This window comes from Salmo trutta, chromosome 32 (assembly GCF_901001165.1).
Source record: "Salmo trutta chromosome 32, fSalTru1.1, whole genome shotgun sequence".
Classification (NCBI taxonomy): domain Eukaryota; kingdom Metazoa; phylum Chordata; class Actinopteri; order Salmoniformes; family Salmonidae; genus Salmo; species Salmo trutta.
In genome coordinates this window covers 18,654,183-18,679,286 of record NC_042988.1, presented here as the reverse complement: position 1 = coordinate 18,679,286, position 25,104 = coordinate 18,654,183, and the positions used below count along the sequence as shown (strand labels likewise).

The following is a 25,104-nucleotide window of genomic DNA, read 5'->3' as shown; positions in this document are numbered from 1 at the left end:
TCTCTGAGAAAATATGAGAAAATACAACCCCTTCCATGATGGGGTATAAAATGAAAATTTGAGTATGTTGTACTTTTCACTAATGTCTGACATTCTTTTAAAGAATATTCATTAAGAACAGCAATTAACATTCATAAACATATAATTCAACCATATTCTTTCTACATTGCTCCACAATAACATACTGTAGTTTGAAACTTTAACAAATGTACAGTACCAATCAAAAGTTTGGACACACCTACTCATTCAAGGATTTTCCTTTATTTTTTTACTATTTTCTACATTGTAGAATAATAGTGAAGACATCAAAACGATGAAATAACACATATGGAATCCTATAGTAACCAAAAAAGTGTTAAACAAATCAAAATATATTTTATATTTGAGATTCTTCAAAGTAGCCACCCTTTGCCTTGATGACAGCTTTGCACACTCTTGGCATTCTTTCAACCAGCTTCATGAGGTAGTCACCTGGAATGCATTTCAATTAACAGGTGTGCCTAATTTGTGGAATTTCTTTCCTTCTTTATGCTTTGAGACAATCAGTTGTGTTGTGACAAGGTAGGGGTTCAAAACAGAAGATAGCCCTATTTGGTAAAAGACCAAGTCCATATTATGGCAAGAACAGCTCAAATAAGCAAAGAGAAATGACAGTCCATCATTACTCTAAGACATGAAGGTCAGTCAATACGGAAAATGTCAAGAACTTTAAAAGTTTCTTCAAGTGCAGTTGCAAAAAACATCAAGTGCTATGATGAAACTAGCTCTCATGAGGACTGCCACAGGAAAGAAAGATCCCTAGTCACCTCTGCAGCAGAGGATAAGTTCAATATTGTTAACTGCACCTCAGATTGCAGCCCAAATAAATGCTTCACGGAGTTCAAGTAACAGACACATCTCAACATCAACTGTTCAGAGGATACTGCGAGAATCACGCCTTCATGGTCAAATTGCAACAAAGAAGCCACTACTGAAGGACACCAATAAGAAGAAGAGACTTGGGCCAAGAAACACATGCAATGGACATTAGACTGGTGGAAATCTGTCATTTGGTCTGATGAGCCCAAATTTGAGATTTTTGGTTTCAACCGCCATGTCTTTGTGAGACGCAGAGCAGGTGAACGGATGATTTCCACGTGTGTGGTTCCCACCGTGAAGCATGGAGGAGGTGGTGTGATGGTGCTTTGTTGGTAACACTGTCTGTGATTTATTTAGAATTCAAGGCACACTTAACCAGCATGGCTACCACAGTATTCTGCAGCGATACGCCATCCCATCTGGTCTGCACTTAATCCCACTATCATTTCTTTTTCAACAGGACAATGACCCAAAACATACCTCCAGGCTGTGTAAGGGCTATTTGACCGGGGAGAGTGATGGAGTGCAGCATCAGATGAACTGGCCTCCTCAATCACTCGACCTCAACCCCAATTGAGATGGCTTTGGATGAGTTGGACCGTAGAGTAAAGGAAAAGAAGCCAACAAGTGCTCAGCACATGTGGGAACTCCTTCAAGACTGTTGGAAAAGCATTCCTCATGAAGCTGGTTAAGAGAATGCCAAGAGTGTGCAAAGCTGTCATCAAGGCAAAGGGTGGCTACTTTGAATTTGATTTGTTTAACACTTTTTGGATGCTACATGATTCCATATGTGTTATTTCATAGTTTTGATGTCTTCACTATTATTCTACAATGTAGAAAATAGTAAAAATAAAGGAAAACCCTTGAATGAGTAGGTGTGTCCAAACTTTTGACTGGTATTGTATATATTTCTCACAATCGGTTTACTATGTTAGGTTTTTCACAAACATACTGTACATGTCCTCATCTCAGAGGCACATCCAACTGTCACCAGTGTCTTATACAACAACATCTAATTTCCATGACATACCAACCACAAATATTGAGAAAGAATAATACAGTATGCCACTCTTAGAATATTCCAGACAATGTCCTGGGTGTTACAATCCCTTAGCACACGAAAGGAGGAAATCAACTCCTTTATTTCACAGTCCCCCAAATATCTTTCTCAAAACGTCTTTCCCATTTGTGTGTAACGCCCTGGCCATAGAGAGGGGTTTTTGTTCTTTATTTTGGTTAGACCAGGGTGTTACATTGGGTGGGCGTTCTATGTTCGTTTTCTAGGTTTTTGTATTTCTTTGTTTTGGGCCGTGTGTGGCTCCCAATCAGGCACAGCTGAAGTTCGTTGTTTCTGATTGGGAGTCACACATAAGGAGCATGTTTTTCCTTTGGGTTTTGTGTGGGATTGTTTCTGTTTCTGTTTAGATTATTTCCTAACAGGACTGTTTTGCTGTCGTGTTTTTGTTCATTTTTGTAGTGTTCTCTTTTGTTCTAATTAAATTTCAAGATGAACACTAACTCCGCTGCACCTTGGTCTACTCTCTCTCCCGACAGCCGTAACATTATGTTGCTACATTGTTTTGGTTGATGCCCTGTGGTCATAGGTCACTCTCTGTGTCTGTGCTTTAATATTTATTTAGTAACTCTTGATAGTCTACTGATACTGTATCTTCTTCTCCTAGGTCCCTGAAGCTTATGGAAATCCTATACTGTGAGCAGACAAACTATCCCGGCCTTTATGTCTGTCTCTATGAAAGCTTCAGTGTTTATCCCCTCTGCTCCATTTACACACACCTTACAGAACGTCCTTGCCTGTACAGACTTGAACCCAGGAGCTCAGCACGGGCTTGTTCATACAGAGACCCATTGGAAGGCATTCTCCCTCCCTGACATACACCACCCGAGGGGTATCAATGTTGTGAGGTTATGTCTAAGTGGTTACTGTTAGTCTTAGGGACAGTTAGATGAGTCAGTTGTGTTATTCAGCCTCCTCCTCCCTCCTCCTCGGTCATCACTAGTTACTACAGCCACAAAGTAATAAACCATGTCTATTTCTACAAAAATGTGATTTTAAACCTAACCTTAATCCTAACCACACTTATGTCTAACCCTAACCTTAAATTAAAAGCAAAGAGCAAATTTTTGTTTGAATGATTATCCCATTTTGAGTTTGTGGTTGTAGTAACTATTGGAAACCCTCTCCTTTACCTCTAACCTCACTCTGTAACATAGCAGTGTGATTATTTATGATGACCTGGCATTCAGATCTGGGCCTATGCATATCCCTTCCAATCACGTGGTCAACTCTCATAGCTAGATGTTCAACTTTAGCATTTCCTTGATATAGTGTGTGTGTGTGTGTGTGTGTGTGTGTGTGTGTGTGTGTGTGTGTGTGTGTGTGTGTGTGTGTGTGTGTGTGTGTGTGTGTGTGTGTGTGTGTGTGTGTGTGTGTGTGTGTGTGTGTGTGTGTGTGTGTGTGTGTGTGTGTGTGTGTGTGCGTGCGTGTGTGCGTACTTGTGCGCGTGCATGCTTGCGCATGTGTATTTGTGGGCGTGCGTGCGTGTGTGTGTGTGTGTGTGTGTGTGCGTGCGTGTGCGTGTGCGCATGTGTGTTTGTGGGCGTGCGTGTGTGTGTGTATGTGTGTGTGCGTGTGCATATCCCTTCCAATCATGTGGTCAACTCTCATAGCTAGATGTTCAACTTTAGCATTTCCTTGATTGTGTGTGTGTGTGTGTGTGTGTGTGTGTGTGTGTGTGTGTGTGTGTGTGTGTGTGTGTGTGTGTGTGTGTGTGTGTGTGTGTGTGTGTGCGCGTGCGCGTGCGCATGCACGTGCACGTGCATGCTTGCACATGTGTGTTTGTGGGCGTGCGTGTGTGTGTGTGTGTATGTGTGTGTGCGTGCGTGCGTGTGCGCGTGTGTATCAGTGCCTGTTCCATAGCCTCCAGGGATTTGAGCCCCACCTATACTTTGCTGTTTGTGAGATAGACTAAGAAAAAGAGAGTGAGAGGAGGGGAAGTCAGGGGTGGGTGAGTCCAAACTTCTCTCCTATCGCTTCACCAGTAGATGTAAATGTGGCTGAGGTGAAAACAAATCATCTTTCGTTTCCAAAATAATTTACTCCCTCTCTCATTCCTCTCTTCCTGCTTTCCCTCCCTCCCTCCCTCTTGCACTGCCTGTAAGAGATATGGGAACATCCTTGAGTTAGGAGGGATGTTCATACATAGATGACTGTCTACTGATGCATCAGCTGAGAGTTTATTGCAAATCTCAAGTGGAACTACAAGTAGGAGAGAAATAACCACCAAGCACAGAGGTGGATGCACTGAAGCCTCCGGATAAAGGGTAAATCAATGAATGTTACTTGTCCTTGCTAGTTTGAAAGTAGCTTGAATGGAGGTATATCCTACCATTTTTTGCCATCTGTTTCGCCACAGGATGAGTTTGTTGTTTTAAAGTAAAAATGTTGCTCAAGATTAAAAGTAAGCAGCTGAAGCAGCGATGCCTTCATGTCTCCTGTTGTTGGATGACAATGAATCATTATCGTTTAGACTGTTGTTACTGTCAACCAATGAATCACTATCGTTTAGACTGTTGTTACTGTCAACCAATGAATCATTATCGTTTAGACTGTTGTTACTGTCAACCAATGAATCATTATCGTTTAGACTGTTGTTACTGTCAACCAATGAATCATTATCGTTTAGACTGTTGTTACTGTCAACCAATGAATCATTATCGTTTAGACTGTTGTTACTGTCAACCAATGAATCATTATCGTTTAGACTGTTGTTACTGTCAAACAATGAATCATTATCGTTTAGACTGTTGTTACTGTCAACCAATGAATCCTTATCGTTTAGACTGTTGTTACTGTCAACCAATGAATCATTATCGTTTAGACTGTTGTTACTGTCAACCAATTCAACAACCCAATCAACTGAAAAACATTGAAAACAATTATTTTAGTAAATATTTGTTTATGTTATATAACAAATTACCAGCCACATGAACATGTTCCTGAAATAATCGGTAAAGATAGACTTGACAGAGATGTTTTAGTGACTTTTAGAGGTTTCATCTCCTGCCCTCTGTGCAACACAGTTATCCTTAAGGGTTAAATAAAGGGGCCAGGGCCATATTTACCCAGCGATAAGCAAATTAAATGTCATATTTGAATCTCTGACACTAAAACAAGGGCTCTGTTATGAACTAGAGGAAGTGACAATCAACTATCAGGAGAGTATATCTCTGGCTTCTCTCTCTCACTACCTCTCACTTCCAATCTCAGTGTGTCAACCCCCCCTCCACATTTGTATTTCGCTGTCACGCTCACTCCCTATTGCCCTCTTTCCTGGTTTCACATGGCTTTATGAGTTAATGTAGTCTACATTTGTCCTCTGTGTAGAGCAGGGATGGGCATCGGGACGTCCCAATTTTTATTTATTACGAAATCAGTTGGGGTTTCAACTTACTGCTGCGAGTTAAAATAGTGGAATGTACAAGGTGCAATTTGGAAATGTGGTTGTCATCAGCAGTTATTCTCTTGTCATGTAAAGCACTGATAGTCAGTCAATTAGCCCATGTCAGCTAACAGTTTTTAGATCCCTAAGTTAGTTTTGTGGCCAGCTATCTAAACTGTCCTGTATAAAATACAGTATAATACTATGATATGATTATGTTAGTCACTCAGTTATAATATTAAAAACTGCAAACATTTCTCTCTACCCTATGGCAAAATGTGTAGAATTGCAGAAAATGATCTGTAAACAATGTGGGTACGCAGACCTGCGAGCAACTGCAGCCCCTCATGATGAGTTCAGATTTCTGTGGCCCCGACTCCCTCCAAGTTGTCCATCCCTGATGTAGAGTATCTAGAATCAATTCGTAATGAAATCACTCCTAATTCCTCTGTTCTTACTGTGTACACAAAGTTATTTCCCTGTCCTGGCATGTCTGTGGTCTGTCTGCTCCCTTCCCTCTGTCTCTCTCTCTCTCTCTCTCTCTCTCTCTCTCGCTCTCTCTCTCTCTCTCTCTCTCTCTCTCTCTCTCTCTCTCTCTCTCTCTCTCTCTCTCTCTCTCTCTCTCTCTTTCTCTCTCTCTCTCTGATCTTTATTCAAATGCACCTTAATTGTTTTGATTGTCCTAAATACCGCTATGCTCTATAAATAAAGATATTCAGAGTCAAAAATACATACGCTCATGGATGCTACTTTTTCCAGGTAGCAAAGGCCCATCTGAGCAGGGAGTAGACCATCAAAACAGAAAACCAGAGAGGAAGGACACAACAACATGCAGACAAAACAAAACAAAAGGATGGTCTTTCCATTCCAGACACACAAATCTCTTTTTCTCATCCTACTATTCAATGTCCCACTTCCCAGCACATGTCAGACCACACTGAATGCCAGCACCCTCAACCAAACCATCCCTCCCAGTGCTGCCACTAGCTCTAAGGCTATCCCCAATACCACCACTAACAATCCCACTGTAAAATCCACTATCAACCGAGGCACCACTTCCTTCCTCCAGCGCAACTCTTCCTCAAACTCTACTTCCCAGGATGCAATCCTGGGGTGTGGGGCAGATCTGGACCCCGTGTACTCCTACCTGTGTGACCGTCAGGCGGCGTGGGGTATCGTGGTGGAGAGCCTGGCCTCACTGGGTTTTGTGGTCAGTTCAGGGCTGCTGGTGGGGCTGCTGTTCTGGACCCTGTGGATGTGTGTGTCCTCCCGCCAGCGCAGGGGCATTGGGGGGAGCGTAGCCTCCATGGCTCTGTTCCTGCTCAGCACGGCGGGGGTCTTCGCCCTGACCTTTGCCTTCGTCATCCGCCTCACCACCCAGACATGCCCCACGCGCCTCTTCCTGTTCGGGGTGCTGTTCTCCCTGGCTTTCTCCTGCCTGCTGGCACACTGCCTGGCCCTGCTGGGCTTCTCTGTGGCCCGGGGCTGGGGGGAGGCTGGGGTGGCCCTGGCCCTCTTCACCCTCCAGGTGGTCATCGCTACAGAGTGGCTGATCATCGTGCTGCTGCGGGACGGCCAGCCCTGCCAGTACTTCCAGGGGGAGTTTGTCATGTTGCTCATCTACGTGCTGGTTCTGCTGGTCGCCGGCCTGGTCCTCTCCCTGTGCTGCCTCTGCAGCTCCTGTCTCACCTACAGCTACAGCTACAGCGGGGGCAGCCGCCGACAGAGCCAGGTCCAGGCCACGCTGCTCTGCCTCACCCTGCTACTGTCTGCTGCCATCTGGGTGGTGTGGATCGCCCTGCTGACCCGGGGTAACATGGAGATGGGCCGGCGGCCGCAGTGGGATGACCCGGTGCTGAGTATAGCCCTGGTGGCCAACGGCTGGGTCCTGCTGCTGGGCCACGGACTAGCCCAAGTGGTTCTCCTCTGCAGGTGGGAGGCCAGCTCAAAGGAGGGCCCCCTAGACTTTGGCGGATGGACCAGTCCCAACGCCAACCTGCCAGGGCTGGGGAACCTGAAAGAAGGGAGGGAGAACAGAAGCTTTGAGAACGACGGTGAGGAACGGAGAAGTGAGAAACAGTAGCACTGGAAAGGAGTAAAGCAGGGAAATGTACTGTACTGCATGTCTACGTTTAGTTAATCAGCAACATAACATTAGAAACACAGAAAATGTACTGGTGGTACAGTACTAATAAGTTGCATGGAAGCTAAATTATATATGGACTAGCTCCAATGAATAAAATATGACATATGAGGTTAATTACACAATCTGTCACTTGAATACTTACTGTATGGAATCTGCAGATAATTGAGTCATTGTATTGTGTTCTCTTCCCCAGGCAGAAAACAAGATCCCGTTTTCCAATCACCATATGAGTCTGGATTCTCAATGACAGTGAGTAGGCTTCAACATGGCTCTGGGCTTACTGGATGATTAATAGGAATGAGAATCAGCATGTTGTAATAAAGAATAACTAACAAAAATACATGCTTAATCCAGTATAAGATCATGTATAGAATTGTATTATACAAAAGACAAAATTCACAAATTCTACAGCACAAGCATAGAGTCATGTCTCAATAGTCGATGCCTTCTGGGAATGCTATTAAGTCCAGAATTTGTATTAAAATGTAAATGTACTTTTAATCAGTTTGTCTGCATATTTCAAGACATGGCACATGGGGGTGTAGTGAGATACCCGGTGGTTTGGATGATTCTCTTACAAAAACTGAAAAACATACGCACATCCAGGTACTTTACATGGATGCCTGATGACACTCTTGACACAAACTGCTACAGACCTATATCTATCCTACCCTGCCTTTCTAAGGTCTTCGAAAGTCAAGTCAACAAACAGATTACCGACCATTTCGAATCCCACCGCACCTTCTCCGCTATGCAATCTGGTTTCAGAGCTGGTCATGGGTGCACCTCAGCCATGCTCAAGGTCCTAAACGATATCGTAACCGCCATCGATAAGAAACAATACTGTGCTGCTGTATTCATTGACCTGGCCAAGGCTTTCGACTCTGTCAATCACCACATCCTCATCGGCAGACTCAATAGCCTTGGTTTCTCAAATGATTGCCTCGCATGGTTCACCAACTACTTCTCTGATAGAGTTCAATGTGTCAAATTGGATGGCCTTTTATCCGGGCCTCTGGCAGTCTCTATGGGGGTGCCACAGGGTTCAATTCTTGGGCCAACTCTTTTCTCTGTATACATCAATGATGTCGCTCTTGTTGCTGGTGATTCTCTGATCCACCTCTACGCAGGCGATACCATTCTGTATACTTCTGGCCCTTCTTTGGACACTGTTTTAACTACCCTCCAGATGAGCTTCAATGCCATACAACTCTACTTCCGTGGCCTCCAAGTGCTCTTAAATACAAGTAAAACTAAATGCATGCTCTTCAACCGATCGCTGCCCGCACGTCCAGCATCACTACTCTGGACGGTTCTGACTTAGAATATGTGGACAACTACAAATACATAGGTGTCTGGTTAGACTGTAAACTCTCCTTCCGGACTCACATCAAACATCTCCAATCCAAAGTTAAATCTAGAATTGGCTTCCTATTTCGCAACAAAGCATCCTTCACTCATGCTGCCAAACATACCCTCGTAAAACTGACCATCCTACCGATCCTCGACTTCGGCAATGTCATTTACAAAATAGCCTCCAATACCCTACTCAATAAACTGGATGCAGTCTATCACAGTGCCATCCGTTTTGTCACCAAAGCCCCATATACTACCCACCACTGCGACCTGTACGCTCTCGTTGGCTGGCCCTCGCATCATACTCGTCGCCAAACCCACTGGCTCCAGGTCATCTACAAGACCTTGCTAGGTAAAGTCCCCCCTTATCTCAGCTCACTGGTCACCATAGCAGCACCAAAGCCAATTCCTCCTTTGGCCGTCTCTCCTTCCAGTTCTCTGCTGCCAATGACTGGAACGAACCACAAAAATCTCTGAAACTGGAAACACTTATCTCCCTCACTAGCTTTAAGCACCAGCTGTCAGAGCAGCTCACAGATCACTGCACCTGTACATAGCCCATCTATAATTTAGCCTAAACAACTACCTCTTCCCCTACTGTATTTATTTATTTATTTTGCTCCTTTGCACCCCATTATTTCTATTTCTACTTTGCACTTTCTTCCACTACAAATCTACCATTCCAGTGTTTTACTTGCTATATTGTACACTGCTCAAAAAAATAAAGGGAACACTTAATTACATCTAGGGGGCAGTAATTTCACGGCTGGATAAAAAACGTACCCGATTTAATCTGATTATTAGTCCTGCCCAGAAACTGGAATATGCATATAATTATTAGCTTTGGAGAGAAAACACTCCAAAGTTTCTGAAACTGTTTGAATGGTGTCTGTGAGTATAACAGAACTCCTATGGCAGGCAAAAACCTGAGATGCTTCTGTTCAGGAAGTACCCTGTCTGAACATTTCTTGCCCTTCTTGATTCTCTCTATCGTTTACAAAGGATCTCTGCTCTTACGTGACACTTCTCACGTCAACAATGGAGTCTCACAGCCCGGGAAAAACAGGAATGATGTCATTCAAAGCCCTGGCTGAAGCACACGAGAGCAAATGCTGAGTGGTCAGTCAATGGACTAAGCCTTAGGCGCGTGACACGCCCCGCCCCCGGCTTTCGGTTTTTTCCTCAGTTTACAGACAGGCAGATTCCCGGTCGGAATATTATCGCTTCTCTACGAGATAAATTGCATAAATATTGGTTTTAAACAGCGGTTGACATGCTTCGAAGTACGGTAATGGAATATTTCGAAATTTTTTGTCATATTTTGCGTCATGCTCGTGGCCGAGATTTAGCGTTGGGATAGTGTCTAGAACGCACGAACAAAACGTCGCTGTTTGGATATAACGATGGATTATTTGGGACCAAACCTACATTTGTTATTGAAGTAGAAGTCCTGGCAGTGTATTCTGATGAAGAACAAGCAAGGTAAGAACATTTTTCTTATAGGAAATGTGATTTTGGTGAAGGCTACACTGGGTGGGTGTCTAAATAGCTAGCCCTGTAACGCCGGGCTATGTACTTACATTATTGCAAAATGTGCTTCATCCGAAAAGCTATTTTAAAATCGGACATATCGAGTGCATAGAGGAGTTCTGTATCTATAATTCTTAAAATAATTGTTATGCTTTTTGTGAACGTTTATCGTGAGTAATTTAGTAAAATCACCGGAAGTGTTCGGTGGGAATGCTAGTTCTGAACGTCACATGCTAATGTAAAAAGCTGGTTTTTGATATAAATATGAACTTGATTGAACAGACATGCATGTATTGTATAACACAATGTCCTAGGTGTGTCATCTGATGAAGATCATCAAAGGTTAGTGCTGCATTTAGATATGGTTTGGGTTTATGTGACATGATATGCTAGCTTGAAAAATGGCTGTGTGATTATTCCTGGCTGGGTACTCTGCTGACATAATCTAATGTTTTGCTTTCGCTGTAAAGCCTTTTTGAAATCGGACAGTTTGGTTAGATAAAGGAGAGTCTTGTCTTTAAATAGCTGTAACATAGTCATATGTTTGAAAAGTGTAAGTTTTCGGATTTAGAGGAGTTTGAATTTCGCGCCCCGCCCATCATTGGATATTGGAGCAGACGTTCCGCTAGCGGAACGTGTAGATGTAAGAGGCTAAACAACACAATGTAACTCCAAGTCAATCACACTTCTGTGAAATCAAACTGTCCACTTAGGAAGCAACACTGATTGACAATAAATTTCACATGCTGTTGTGCAAATGGAATAGACAACAGGTGGAAATTATAGGCAATTAGCAAGACACCCCCAATAAAGGAGTGGTTCTGAAGGTGGGGACCACAGACCACTTCTCAGTTCTTTGCTTCTTGGTTGATGTTTTGGTCACTTTTGAATGCTGGCGATGCTTTCACTCTAGTGGTAGCATGAGATGGAGTCTACAACCCACACAAGTGGCTCAGGTAGTGCAGCTCATCCAGGATGGCACATCAATGCGAGCTGTGGCAAGAAGGTTTGCTGTGTTTGTCAGCGTAGTGTCCAGAGCATGGAGGCGCTACCAGGAGACAGGCCAGTAATCAGGAGACGTGGAGGAGGCCGTAGGAGGGCAACAACCCAGCAGCAGGACCGCTACCTCTGCCTTTGTGCAAGGAGGAGCAGGAGAAGCACTGGCAGAACCCTGCAAAATGACCTCCAGCAGGCCACAAATGTGCATGTGTCTGCTCAAACGGTCAGAAACAGACTCCATGAGGGTGGTATGAGGGCCCGACGTCCACAGGTGTGGGTTGTGCTTACAGCCCAACACCGTGCAGGACGTTTGGCATTTGCCAGAGAACACCAAGATTGGCAAATTCGCCACTGGCGCCCTGTGCTCTTCACAGATGAAAGCAGGTTCACACTGAGCACGTGACAGACGTGACAGAGTCTGGAGACGCCGTGGAGAACGTTCTGCTGCCTGCCTCAACTATGTAAAGAAAAAAGTATTTAATAAGATTATTTTTTTCATTCAGATCTAGGATGTGTTGTTTAAGTGTTCCCTTCATTTTTTTGAGAAGTATATTTACTTTACCACCATGGCCTTTTTTGCCTTTACCTCCCTTATCTCACCTCATTTGCTCACATTGTATATTGACTTATTTTTCTACTGTATTATTGACTGTATGTTTGTTTTACTCCATGTGTAACTCTGTGTTGTTGTATGTGTCGAACTGCTTTGCTTTATCTTGTCCAGGTCGCAATTGTAAATGAGAACGTGTTCTCAAATTGCCTACCTGGTTAAATGAAGGTGAAATAAACATTTAAGGGTCGAAACGTTGTTATAAATAAATATCACCTGGGAGTAGCAGTGTGCGGTATTTTCCTTTGTTTTCCATGGACAATTCTCTTCTCATTACTCATCTTGAAAAAACGTATACTAAAAATGTGGAAATCAATCAATTCACCATCATTAACACAATGGAAAAATCTATTTATTATTCCAATATTGAAAACGCGTGGGCTACGGAGAGAAACAAAATGGTGCAGTTTCAGGCCATGTGGAGGAAAGTGATGCGGGCGCTGGAGATGGGGGTGTGTGCTAGTGGGTCTGGGCAGGTGTGATGTAGTTGATATTTTTATGATGTCATTTGTATGTTTATGTTTTGTATTGTTCATAAAAGATAAATAACATCTTACAAAAGAATATGACCCTTGCCATTACAAGCAATGTATATGTAATGTTGAACAACTAATTGCCATTATTTACTGCACTAATGTTTTAATGTTTCACCATATTTGTGTTTCAGGAAATAGATCCTGACAAAGATTACTCCATCCCTCGTCCTCAGACCACCAACATCAACGAGCCCTATGATGTATACTATGGACACAGCCTGTCTGATTAAGATCACATTGCTTTTCATGTATACACACCCACACACAAAGACAAAGACAAAAAAAATTTAAACCGTTACACCGGCAATAGCATCTGCTAAATATGTGTATGTGGCTAATACAATTTGATTTGATTTATACATGCACTCTCACATGACCCAGAAATGTTTTGGAAGTTCAGCTACAAATGTATATTTCTTAAATAGAACCTGCATTGCAACATGATTTCCATAATTATGTGACTAAGGCTCAATTGATTAGTTACATTTTTCTTTACTCAGGCTGGATCCAGATAGAATGAGCTTACTGAATCTGAGCTAATGTGACAAGAGTGTTTTTGCAACATGCTGCTTGAAAACACCAGAGACAGTGTCTAATAGTCTCAGGCAGGAGGAGGCGTGATTCTGTCTGTATCAGGGTGCCAAACTGCAGGGATGTGTGAAGGAGAGAAAGGACCTGGCAGCGATAAAATAGACCCTTGTCATCATGTCTTAACATCTTACATAAAGGTGCATGCCATTTTTTTTTACACCCCACTCTATAAATACATGTTTAAATCAATGTTATGCTATGCATATTGTGCAGTTTGAAAAAGTGTTATTAAAATGGAATGTTAAAAGGTATATTTGTTAGTCATATCTAACAGCAGAGGGCTGATTCATTCTCACACAAAAAGAAGCACAAGCTAGACTGAGTGGTAGTACTGTTTTAACCACTAGGTGACACTGTACAAGATGTGAATTATTGTTGGTGGGATTCAATTTACCTCAGTGTTCATACCATTATTGAGCCACCAAATGTAAACAAATGCATCCCATCATGTAATTTCCCCATGCAAATAGCAGTTTACTGATATGAATGATAGATCTGTAGCGCTCTAGGAATGACATGAGCGCAATATAACTTTCTACTCGCCTGCCTATAGCCATCATGGGCATCTCATAGTGGGCGAGTCAATCGGGTCAATACCTCAATAATTCACTAGATCCATGTGCTTTATTGTTTCACTGATCAAACAGCCCTCAATGTAATCCTTTCAATTAGTCCTACTTCAAAAATCTGGAAGTGCATGTCATCAAATTGGCAATTAGCCTCTTGTGCATTAGAGCAATTAACAGGGATATGAGATTTCCTCCAAACTCAACCCAGACATTCACATTCATTAACTTTAGATGCAATGACAGATTGGTTAGAGAAAATTGACTACTTTAGATTTTAGGTTGGCATAGTTGCCACCAGCTCTACTACTAGTGAACAATAGGTACAGTGAGGGAAAAAAGTATTTGATCCCCTGCTGATTTTGGACGTTTGCCCACTGAAAAAGAAATTATCAGTCTATAATTTTAATGGTAGGTTTATTTGAACAGTGACAGAATAACAACAAAAGAATCCAGAAAAACACATGTCAAAAATGCATTTTAATGAGGGAAATAAGTATTTGACCCCCTCTCAATCAGAAAGATTTCTGTCTCCCAGGTGTCTTTTATACAGGTAACGAGCTGAGATTATGAGCACACTCTTAAAGGGAGTGCTCCTAATCTCAGTTTGTTACCTGTATAAAAGACACCTGTCCATAGAAGCAAACAATCAATCAGATTCCAAACTCTCCACCATGGCCAAGACCAAAGAGCTCTCCAAGGATGTCAGGGACAAGATTGTAGACCTACACAAGGCTGGAATGGGCTACAAGACCATTGCCAAGCAGCTTGGTGAGGTGACAACAGTTGGTGTGATTATTCGCAAATGGAAGAAACACAAAAGGACTGTCAATCTCCCTCGGCCTGGGGCTCCATGCAAGATCTCACCTCGTGGAGTTGCAATGATCATGAGAACGGTGAGGAATCAGCCCAGAACTACACGGGAGGATCTTGTCAATGATCTCAAGGCAGCTGGGACCATAGTCACCAAGAAAACAATTGGTAACACACTACGCCGTGAAGGACTGAAATCCTGCAGCGCCCGCAAGGTCCCTTTGCTCAAGAAAGCACATATACATGCCCGTCTGAAGTTTGCCAATGAACATCTGAATGATTCAGAGGACAACTGGGTGAAAGTGTTGTGGTCAGATGAGACCAAAATGGAGCTCTTTGGCATCAACTCAACTCGCCGTGTTTGGAGGAATGCTGCCTATGACCCCAAGAACACCATCCCCACCGTCAAACATGGAGGTGGAAACATTATGCGTTGGGGGTGTTTTTCTGCTAAGGGGACAGGACAACTTCACCGCATCAAAGGGACGATGGACGGGGCCATGTACCGTCAAATCTTGGGTGAGAACCTCCTTCCCTCAGCCAGGGCATTGAAAATGGGTCGAGGATGGGTATTCCAGCATGACAATGATCCATAACACACGGCCAAGGCTACAAAGGAGTGGCTCAAGAAGAAGCACATTAAGGTCCTGGAGTGGCCTAGCCAGTCTCCAGACCTTAATCCCATAGAAAATGTGTGGAGGGAGCTGAAGGTTCGAGTTGCCAAACGTCAGCCTCGAAACCTTAATGACTTGGAGAAGATCTGCAAAGAGGAGTGGGACAAAATCCCTCCTAAGATGTGTGCAAACCTGGTGGCCAACTACAAGAAACGTCTGACCTCTGTCATTGCCAACAAGGGTTTTGTCACCAAGTACTAAGTCATGTTTTGCAGAGGGGTCAAATACTTATTTCCCTCATAAAAATGCAAATCAATTTATAACATTTTTGACATGCGTTTTTCTGGATTGTTTTGTTGTTATTCTGTCTCTCACTGTTCAAATAAACCTACCATTAAAATTATAGACTGATCATTTCTTTGTCAGTGGGCAAACGTACAAAATCAGCAGGGGATCAAATACTTTTTTCCCTCACTGTATGGCCATGCCATACCCTATGATTACATAACAATAATCAATGGCAACAAAATCTACCAAGCATTTTACCCAAATAAGGAGTTGAGAAAAGAAGAGTATAAAAACCCAAACCGTTTATTATGTACATTCAATAACAATGACAGGAAATAGAAGGCAAACATGAAGATGGCAAAAATGAAGAGAAATACACATCACTTGAAGAAAATAAAAAATATCTTGGATCAATGAGCTTAGCAATGCACATGAGAAAACCAAAAAGTCACATGCAATTCCAACTCATATGAAATCTCTGTCCAACAACTCCCACTAGGTTGACTTCAGCACAGTGCAGGGAGGGGTAAGTCAGACACAGCTGGGTCTAAGGTGATCTCAGCAGCCGTGAGAGGGCACATGGGAGTCTCCACTGCTGGGTAACAAGTGGATGGTTATGGAGGGATGGTCAGTTGCTGTGCCATAGAGCAGTCTTGTGCTACAATGCAAGGCATTGGAAACATTAGTTCAGTCTGTGCTGAACTGCTGTGTGCATGGTGGGACAACATCATTGGTTACTTAACATACTTCAAAAGAAAAACTGCAGGGGTTCAACATTCCAAATTAAAATGTAATTAAGAGATATAACTGGTAATTCAAATGATACCATGACCACAGAAGAACATAGATAACCCAGGCATAAACTTAAAACAAGCAGTATTTTACATATCATTATTCCCCACAACTAGAAACAAACTCAAGTGGACTATGCTGAAACCCCTCTCAATCCTGCCTTCATATTTCACATAACCTCCTTTCCATAGAAATTGTTTTGATTCATGCAACAAATGAAATCACTTTTGACCCTGTCCTTCTCACAGAAACATGCATACTGATACTTTTAATACTTAAGAGAAGTTCAAAATTCTTATTGTCATGATATCATGGCATAAATACGCAACAGAATAACTAATGCAGCTGTATGCATCCTTCCGGCCCTGATAAAACAGCTAGTAACATGGTAATCGTCATGTCAACAGGTGGTTAATGGCTCAGCTCTCTACCTGGGTCCTCCACCCGACAACTGTCCCTGAACTACACACTCACGCCCAACTAGAAAAAGGAGGCATGTGGGGGCTCTTTAAAATGGTGTGGAATGGAACGCTTTGTTTCACCATCACTCTAGTCTGACATCTATTATGTATCAAAATGTCAAATTCCCCTCGCAAGTCTACTGTGGACTCCTAAATGTTATATTTAAGGCAGTGTAAAATGTTGGGTTATCATCTGCCAGGGACCACTTCATCAAAACCCCTCGGCACATTCAGCAGCCCTTTTTTAAAAGACCAACTTTGCCAGTTCCCAAATGTATTGGAGATTTTAAGTTTATTAATCTGTTGCTATAAAATTATGTAAATAAATTCATGTTTGCCCCCATCTTCTCTCTCCACTTCTCAGATGACATTTTCCAGGACATGGTGCTTTTAAAACACCACCATCAGCAAACTGAAAGGGAGCACTTTGAACCCACCATAAAATAGAAAGAGCTAAAATAACAGCAAGAACAATCAGAAAAAGTATAATAAATGTGCACACTTGACCAACAAATGTGCTTTTAGAGAATCTTTGGAACCAAAAGACAAACAATAGCAATAACATATTCAGAGTATATGGAGATACATAATAGGTCAAAGACTATTTATATATTTTTGTTGGCCACCTCCTGTACCTTAAAGTAGCATTGAGGCAGTGACTTTAATACATACTGGACTAGAACATTCCTAAAGACTTAGGAGGGAGGAAGATTGCATTAGGTGAACATTACGGTGTTTCACTTCTCACGTGTCTGTATGTGTCAATTTGACAAAAATATATATTAAAAATGGTGAAACCAAAAGTAACATCAACTTGTAGTGTTTGTAACTCTCATATGTTTCCTACCATCTGGTTTGTTCCCTCAAACCCCTAAGAATTCCATTCTTATCTGTAAATAGCTGGGTCCAGCTTGCATGACTGGTTTCTACAGCATGTTAGCTATGCCCAGACACACAATGTTTTTACCCCTTTCTGTCACAATGTTGATGCTACACCTGGAATGTCATATAGTCTAGTAAAGACAACATGTATAAGGAGTTGTGTTGAGCAGGAATGAGTTGTACAATATTCTCAAAAGGAAAAATCAAGACAATGTAGGTATATAATAGTAAGGATACATGATACAGATCAAAAGACTTGTGTCATTGTAGTTTCAACTACAGTAAGAATCATAATACTTATAGACCAGCAATAACAGCATTAATCAACTGGAAAATGATGATGATGATGATAGTGGATGTAATTTCATTGCATCCACATTATATAACAATAATCATTTTAAGCAACGCTGTTTCATAGACAATTAAAGAAAAGAAAAACTGAGGTAATGCAGAACAAAAACACGTCATTTTGTTTCTTTTCCTTGTCATTTTCACACCGTTTATCTTTTTGTGTCTTTTACAGTTGGGTTGGTGGTGTAATGGTAGACTGTTTGGATTTCTCTAATAATTTTCAGAGCAACAGCTGTTACCTAGATTTAACTGCGTCGTCGCTCAGCTTTTGTAGTTCAGATTGACTTTTTGCGTTTCTTCGTGCCATTCACCTTTTTGTTGAACAGGTTCTTTTAAAAAACAACTTGTATGTGTTCATTGTTTAACTGATGGGATTCCTCCACTGGGCAAGTTTTTGTCAATGTAGTGTTTCATATAAAGGACCTAAGATTTCAGGCTAGTGATGGCCTACTTTTAGGTCGTACTAACACATTGAGCTGTGTACATATGTGTGCATTTTACATTTGAGTATTATTACCACAGACTATTAGGAGAAAAGGTTTGTAGTGATGTAGTGTAAAAAGTTACTGGTGGGCAGCAATTTCTCCATCCATGTCCAATAGTGTTTTTTTTATGTAACAATTCTTGTTCTTCCCACAGTTGTCTTCAATTATTGTTGCCAGTCTTGAAATTCACAGGCAGTTTTCATTCGTCCATTACTATGTCACTGAGTGTGACAGTTGAAGCAAGCCGAGTTACAGTTGAGTTTATCTTGAGTGGATGACCTTTTTCCAAAACACATGGGTTAATACTACCACCCGTAGAAAATGGAGGGGAGCTCTTTCCAAATGAAGAGGTTCAGAAATGTGGAATTCCATGGTGCGAGTGCTGTTTAGTACGGAGCAAACCTACTGTATCCAGCCCGATATAAACTAGCCTGGAGGAGAGAGATAAAGAGAAATTAGAAATAAGGAAAGGAGGATGCAGCTGTTTTTAAACAACAGACAGCAGTGAAAAAGACGTGCGAGAAGTAAATAACTACATTTACATAAAGTGAAGATAACTCAGTTTCCAGCCTGTTGTTGTAGTGTTGCGGCTGGGGGGCTCTTACCATGGCACCGACTCCATAGGCAGCTGCAGCAGGACCTAGAGCGTGGTAGGGATCTGTAGTGTACACTCGCCCATAACTGTCCCAGAGGAATACCAACACATATGGATTTCAGCTGCACATAGTTACAGTGAGAATATAACACACACCTTGCACTGACTCATAAATAGGCTGAGATATTACAAATCACATAACAAAAGATTTGTAAGATCAAGTGTATCATAAATACCCACCAAAAAACCCCAACTAAATAATTTCTTCTGTGAGTCATAGTCTAGCATGTTATTGTGTAAAAGTCTGGCCACATTATTGCATTTCGAGACTGCTGCTTTTGGATGTGAGTCCTCAGACGATCCTCCTTATTCTTACCTGTCACTGTAAGCAGCAGCTGCGGCGGCGGCAGCAGTTGCCCCGGTTACAGCAGTAGGCTGAGCAAAGCGATAGGCAGCGGCAGGATAGCCTCCCTGGGAGACAGAGGGACAAATGGAGGTTGTCACCATAGTACAGCTGAGGTAGACAGGATCATTACTGAGGCAGAGTTGTGTAAGTGCAGAGCGAGTTAAAGAATCACACAGTACAACAACCAAGTTTAGAACATTTATGGTTAAAGATTGAAATATTAACAAATGTAAAAAAATCATAATAATTACACTGGAGGTTGTTGACAATCGTCAATAATGCAGCATATCAAAGATTCAGAATTATAGAGAAAGATAAGTAACATTTACACGAACCATCCATATTATCGTTGTGATCTCTCATATGCATATAAGACAAAGAAAGAGGGGGAAAATAGAGATGCCACACTCAAACACACTCAGTGTCACCTCCTGGTATTGAGACTGCATGCATGCCTCAATTCAATGCAAATCTATTTGAACACACCACTGCATTTGGACCTAATCATACAGAACACAACCCACAGCATTCCCCTGGAAACCTGCAGTACAACTAGTGACAGGCCAGAGGGAGGGGGGCTGTGAGAGGAGGTAAGGGGAGAGAGAAAGGGTAGGCCTATATCTGTAGTGCATGCAGACGTGAATCAGCATGCTTCAGTAATTGTAGCTCCAGACAGAGTCGAGACTGGGAAGGGGTTGGGGACAGGCTTTAGTAATAAGAAACCGTGTTCTCCTCTTCATTTCAGCCCCACAGGGCACTGCTGCTACACAGATAGAATATCTTCCAGCTCATCTCTGTACCAACTATGGATGTTACTCAGCATAATGGATGTGGTAACTTCCAATCATAAGAAACGGTGCTGGGAACATTGGTGTTCGTATGAAATAAGAGGCTCTCTGCCAGTGACTTAAAGACAAATACAACTGCCTCCTTTCATGTTATCACTGCCAGCATTCTACCTTTCAGAGACCAGGTTCTCTTTGAACAAACTGGCAAAACACACACGCTGTTTAGTAGCTTAGTAACAAACCCCTTCCCCACAATCCACCTGTGCAGATGTCAGTGAGTTAGTAGGAAAATGAAAAGCAAGTTACCGTTTCAAAACAAAACAACATTAAAAGATCCTAATCACCAAAGGGATAATAAAACACAGTGTGTTTGGTAATGACCCTACCTGAGACAATCTGCTACTAATGACAGAGTCCTGAAACACTATTCTATAGAGAGAACAGAAACAGCCATTGTCAACCTGGACACACGCACGCACACTGACAGACACGCGCACTGACACACGCACGCACACTGACAGACACGCGCCCTGACACACGCACGCACACTGACAGACACGCGCCCGCCCTGACGGACACGCGCCCGCCCTGACGGACACGCGCCCGCCCTGACGGACACGCGCCCGCCCTGACGGACACGCGCCCGCCCTGACGGACACGCGCCCGCCCTGACGGACACGCGCCCCCACTGACGGACACGCGCCCCCACTGACGGACACGCGCCCCCACTGACGGACACGCGCCCCCACTGACAGACACGCGCCCACACTGACAGACACGCGCCCACACTGACAGACACGCGCCCACACTGACAGACACGCGCCCACACTGACAGACACGCGCCCACACTGACAGACACGCGCCCACACTGACAGACACGCGCCCACACTGACAGACACACGCCCTGACACACGCACACACACTGACAGACACGCGCCCTGACACACGCACACACACTGACAGACACGCGCCCACACTGACAGACACGCGCCCACACTGACAGACACGCGCCCACACTGACAGACACGCGCCCACACTGACAGACACGCGCCCACACTGACAGACACGCGCCCACACTGACAGACACGCGCCCTGACACACGCACACACACTGACAGACACGCGCCCTGACACACGCACACACACTGACAGACACGCGCCCACACTGACAGACACGCGCCCACACTGACAGACACGCGCCCACACTGACAGACACGCGCCCACACTGACAGACACGCGCCCACACTGACAGACACGCGCCCCTGACACACGCACACTGACAGACACGCGCCCTGACACACGCACGCACACTGACAGACACGCGCCCGCCCTGACGGACACGCGCCCGCCCTGACGGACACGCTCCCGCCCTGACGGACACGCTCCCGCCCTGACGGACACGCGCCCGCCCTGACAGACACGCGCCCGCCCTGACAGACACGCGCCCGCCCTGACAGACACGCGCCCGCCCTGACAGACACGCGCCCGCCCTGACAGACACGCGCCCGCCCTGACAGACACGCGCCCACACTGACAGACACGCGCCCACACTGACAGACACGCGCCCACACTGACAGACACGCGCCCACACTGACAGACACGCGCCCACACTGACAGACACGCGCCCACACTGACAGACACGCGCCCCACACTGACAGACACGCGCCCACACTGACAGACACGCGCCCACACTGACAGACACGCGCCCACACTGACAGACACGCGCCCACACTGACAGACACGCGCCCACACTGACAGACACGCGCCCACACTGACAGACACGCGCCCACACTGACAGACACGCGCCCACACTGACAGACACGCGCCCACACTGACAGACACGCGCCCACACTGACAGACACGCGCCCACACTGACAGACACGCGCCCACACTGACAGACACGCGCCCTGACACACGCACACACACTGACAGACACGCGCCCTGACACACGCACACACACTGACAGACACGCGCCCACACTGACAGACACGCGCCCACACTGACAGACACGCGCCCACACTGACAGACACGCGCCCACACTGACAGACACGCGCCCTGACACACGCACACACACTGACAGACACGCGCCCTGACACACGCACACACACTGACAGACACGCGCCCACACTGACAGACACACGCCCACACTGACAGACACGCGCCCACACTGACAGACACGCGCCCTGACACAAGCGCACACAGAGCGGCCCGGCTACCCATGTTGGAACCCCGTGTTACAACACCAGACTACAACACCCTCTGTTACAGTCTGTCTTCTGGGAAAACTCAGACCCAGAGGTGTGATCCCAGGCAGCGGTGGAATGGTAAAGTACAGAGCGTAACTCTTAGCATAATTCAACATAGGAGCTGTGTGCATGAAACAGTCGCTTTTTTCAGTCACATTTGGGCAGCTCTGTGCAGCGCATTTAATTATGCACATGCAGAAACACACAGAGAGAAAGGAGAGAGTCGTGAGGGAGTGTGAGGAGTGGGAATCTACTTACGTATAAGTCTGCAGCTCCATAAAACCCACCATCCTGATACACCACGCTAAGACAGACAGGCAAACAGAGGAGATGGCAGACAGAGGAGATGGCAGACAGAGGAGATGGCAGACAGAGGAGATGGCAGACAGAGGAGATGGCAGGTGAAGAGAGGGGTGGAGGGAGGGTGAAGAGAGGAGATTGGGAGGGACAAAGGAGGGAGGAACAGGAGCAGTGGAGATGGAAGGGTAGGTATGTACAGTGAGATGGTCCAAGACCAGAGTGGCAGGAATGAAAGCCAGTGTGGAGGAAAGTAAACAGGGAGATGATTGAGGGGAAACGTGAACGCACAAGGAGAGAGATAGAACAGTTATTTCACACACATGCATCATGCAGAGGAAATAGACCACCATTTATTTGTTCCATTACTGCTGAACCAAGTGGTATTATAAACATGACTGTATTATAGGGTACCATCCTCTATCAGCATCCCCCAGGGAGAGGGAATGGAGGCCATTTACATTGAAGAGGATAATGTCCTGGACAGACAGAGGACAAGTCAGCCAGTTTGTTTGAAGTCAGGCAGTAGTGGATTAAATATGGAAGAGGCATTTCCTGCAGCACTAGTTTCAAATAAAATCCTGAATATCACAGCAGTTGCATCCCCATTAACCAATTGGCACAGCCCAGCAACATGCAACACAGTACAGTTTCTCTGTGAGTCAATCTAGTGGAATTACTGGAACACAGAAAAATAGGAAGAAAAGGTGTCTGGTCTTTGTGTGCAGTGTGACGCAGAGGATCAAATGATTGTTCTGCTCAGAGGGAGTTTGTGTCTATACTACCAAACTAATAACATTACACGTATTGGTATTTATAGTAAACTACTGAATTTACTGAAGGAACGTATATAAATGTCATGTTAAGTGTGTCCGTTCAGAGGATGGATTCTGTAGTTCAATCCCTTACCCAGGGTAGGCAGGGAGGGCAGGCTGCGGCACCGCCGCTCGCACCGCGCTGTACACTGGCCTTCCCCGGCCCCTAAGGTGGGCACCACGGAACGCAGCTGCCGTGGAGGCTGCCGCTGCCGCAGACGGGTAGGGGAACCCTGGAACTGAGCGAGAGGAAAAGAGAGAGAGGGTATGAACGTCCAATGCCTGGGGGCACTATGAATTAGGGATGCTTAAATGAAGACAGATTTGGGTGAAATGAAGGGCATGCAATCTAAGAGGAAGACGAGGTTTACCTGCATAGAGCTCTGGTCCGTACATGGCCTGCACCATTGGGCTTAGCTTCCATCCTGCTGAGAAGCAGAGAGGAGGCAGAAACAGGAGGGATTCATATAGATAGGGGTTCCACAGGGAGATGGGCAGCTGACTAACAGTTAGTTAGGGATCATAATGAGGCTAATGGAGTGGTTTGCATCTGGTTACCATATGGTAGGGTGCTAAGGGCCTCTCCGTTGGGGTAGGGGCTGACCATCTTCTTATTGGTCATCACCCTGGCCGTGGCATTGTTAACCTGGGGAGCGGGAGGAGGGACAGTGAGCACAACGTTTGGCCCGTTCTATTCAATTGAGGAAACACACAAGTGGACCAATATTAGACATTTACACGTGATAGCAATTCATAAAATAAACCATATCTAACTATGAATGTGTGAATAATACAATGGTAATAACACTCCTGCTGTCTAAGACCATCAGATCATTTGCCAAGAAAATGGTGATTGTGTGTACACATACAGGGAGGCCACAGTTACAGTCTGCTCCCATTCACCATCGCTGGATCATTCACATCAATATGGTGGTGGGTTTGATGCATCACATCGTTACCTCCTCCCTGCCAGGCTGCCTCCTCCCTAGCCAGTTATACGACAGCTGACAACATCGGTTATGATGAAGTAGTCTCTGCTCTCCCTTACGGTGTTTGTGTGCGCGTGTGTACATGAGTGGGTGGAGGATTGTTAGGGGGAATCTTAGTCATGCAATTAAAGTGTTCTGCCCAAGAGGAGTGTAATCGATGATTCATTGTGGGGACAACTAGCTACACGGAGGGCCAGTGGTTGAGCCCAGCGGTGAGAGGAAGAGAGAGATTTATAGGTAAGAGAAGAAAGGAAGATGGAGAGATAAGGAGAAGAGCTGGGATACGTGGCAGGAGAATAATCATGTGTTTGCAGTATGCAGGTGTGTGAACAAAGACGGGTATTTCTGTCTAGTGCTGCGCCTGGCTGTTGAATCAAGATGGCTGCTAGCTAGGCTAATCCCCTCACTGAACTTCAAAGAGCCATACTAGGCTCCCTTAATCTTTTTCCATCTCCTTTGATGGGGTTTATGAGAATGACTGTTGTCGTGCAATTTCACAGTTTGAGTGTGCCGTCGCGCCATGTCAAACTTTGTTGTCAGCTACTAATGACCTATTGGCCAATTGGAGAGCTTTGAGAGTTCTATGTGACGAAGTTCCACTTAGAAAGCCATTATGGATTCAGCCACCTTC

At 44.5% G+C, this 25,104-nt stretch overlaps 2 protein-coding genes across 5 annotated transcripts in view; one reads left to right on the top strand and one right to left on the bottom strand.

Moving 5' to 3' along the window:
* The first annotated feature begins 3,999 nt into the window (after positions 1 to 3,999).
* Positions 4,000 to 13,337, top strand: LOC115171343 (G-protein coupled receptor family C group 5 member D-like). The gene is made up of 4 exons (XM_029728064.1): positions 4,000 to 4,200; positions 6,078 to 7,372; positions 7,658 to 7,713; positions 12,627 to 13,337. The coding sequence occupies exons 2-4, from the start codon at positions 6,148 to 6,150 to the stop codon at positions 12,723 to 12,725; spliced, it is 1,380 nt and encodes a 459-aa protein (XP_029583924.1). The 5' UTR covers positions 4,000 to 4,200; positions 6,078 to 6,147; the 3' UTR covers positions 12,726 to 13,337.
* A 2,312-nt stretch (positions 13,338 to 15,649) lies between these two features.
* LOC115171341 (RNA binding protein fox-1 homolog 2) overlaps positions 15,650 to 25,104 on the bottom strand; it is a 45,738-nt gene continuing 36,283 nt past the window's right edge. The window contains exons 7-13 of one of the 4 annotated variants that reach the window (XM_029728062.1): positions 24,043 to 24,130; positions 23,856 to 23,912; positions 23,579 to 23,723; positions 22,631 to 22,676; positions 19,310 to 19,404; positions 18,944 to 19,019; positions 15,650 to 18,769 (exon numbers count right to left, since the gene is read on the bottom strand). In XM_029728062.1, the coding sequence (XP_029583922.1) occupies positions 18,725 to 18,769; positions 18,944 to 19,019; positions 19,310 to 19,404; positions 22,631 to 22,676; positions 23,579 to 23,723; positions 23,856 to 23,912; positions 24,043 to 24,130 (552 nt within the window). In that variant the 3' untranslated portion in view covers positions 15,650 to 18,724. Of the gene's footprint in view, positions 18,770 to 18,880; positions 19,020 to 19,309; positions 19,405 to 20,513; positions 20,557 to 22,630; positions 22,677 to 23,578; positions 23,724 to 23,855; positions 23,913 to 24,042; positions 24,131 to 25,104 lie in introns of those variants that run through there. The other 3 variants (XM_029728061.1, XM_029728060.1, XM_029728063.1) reach the window with 3 other exon arrangements.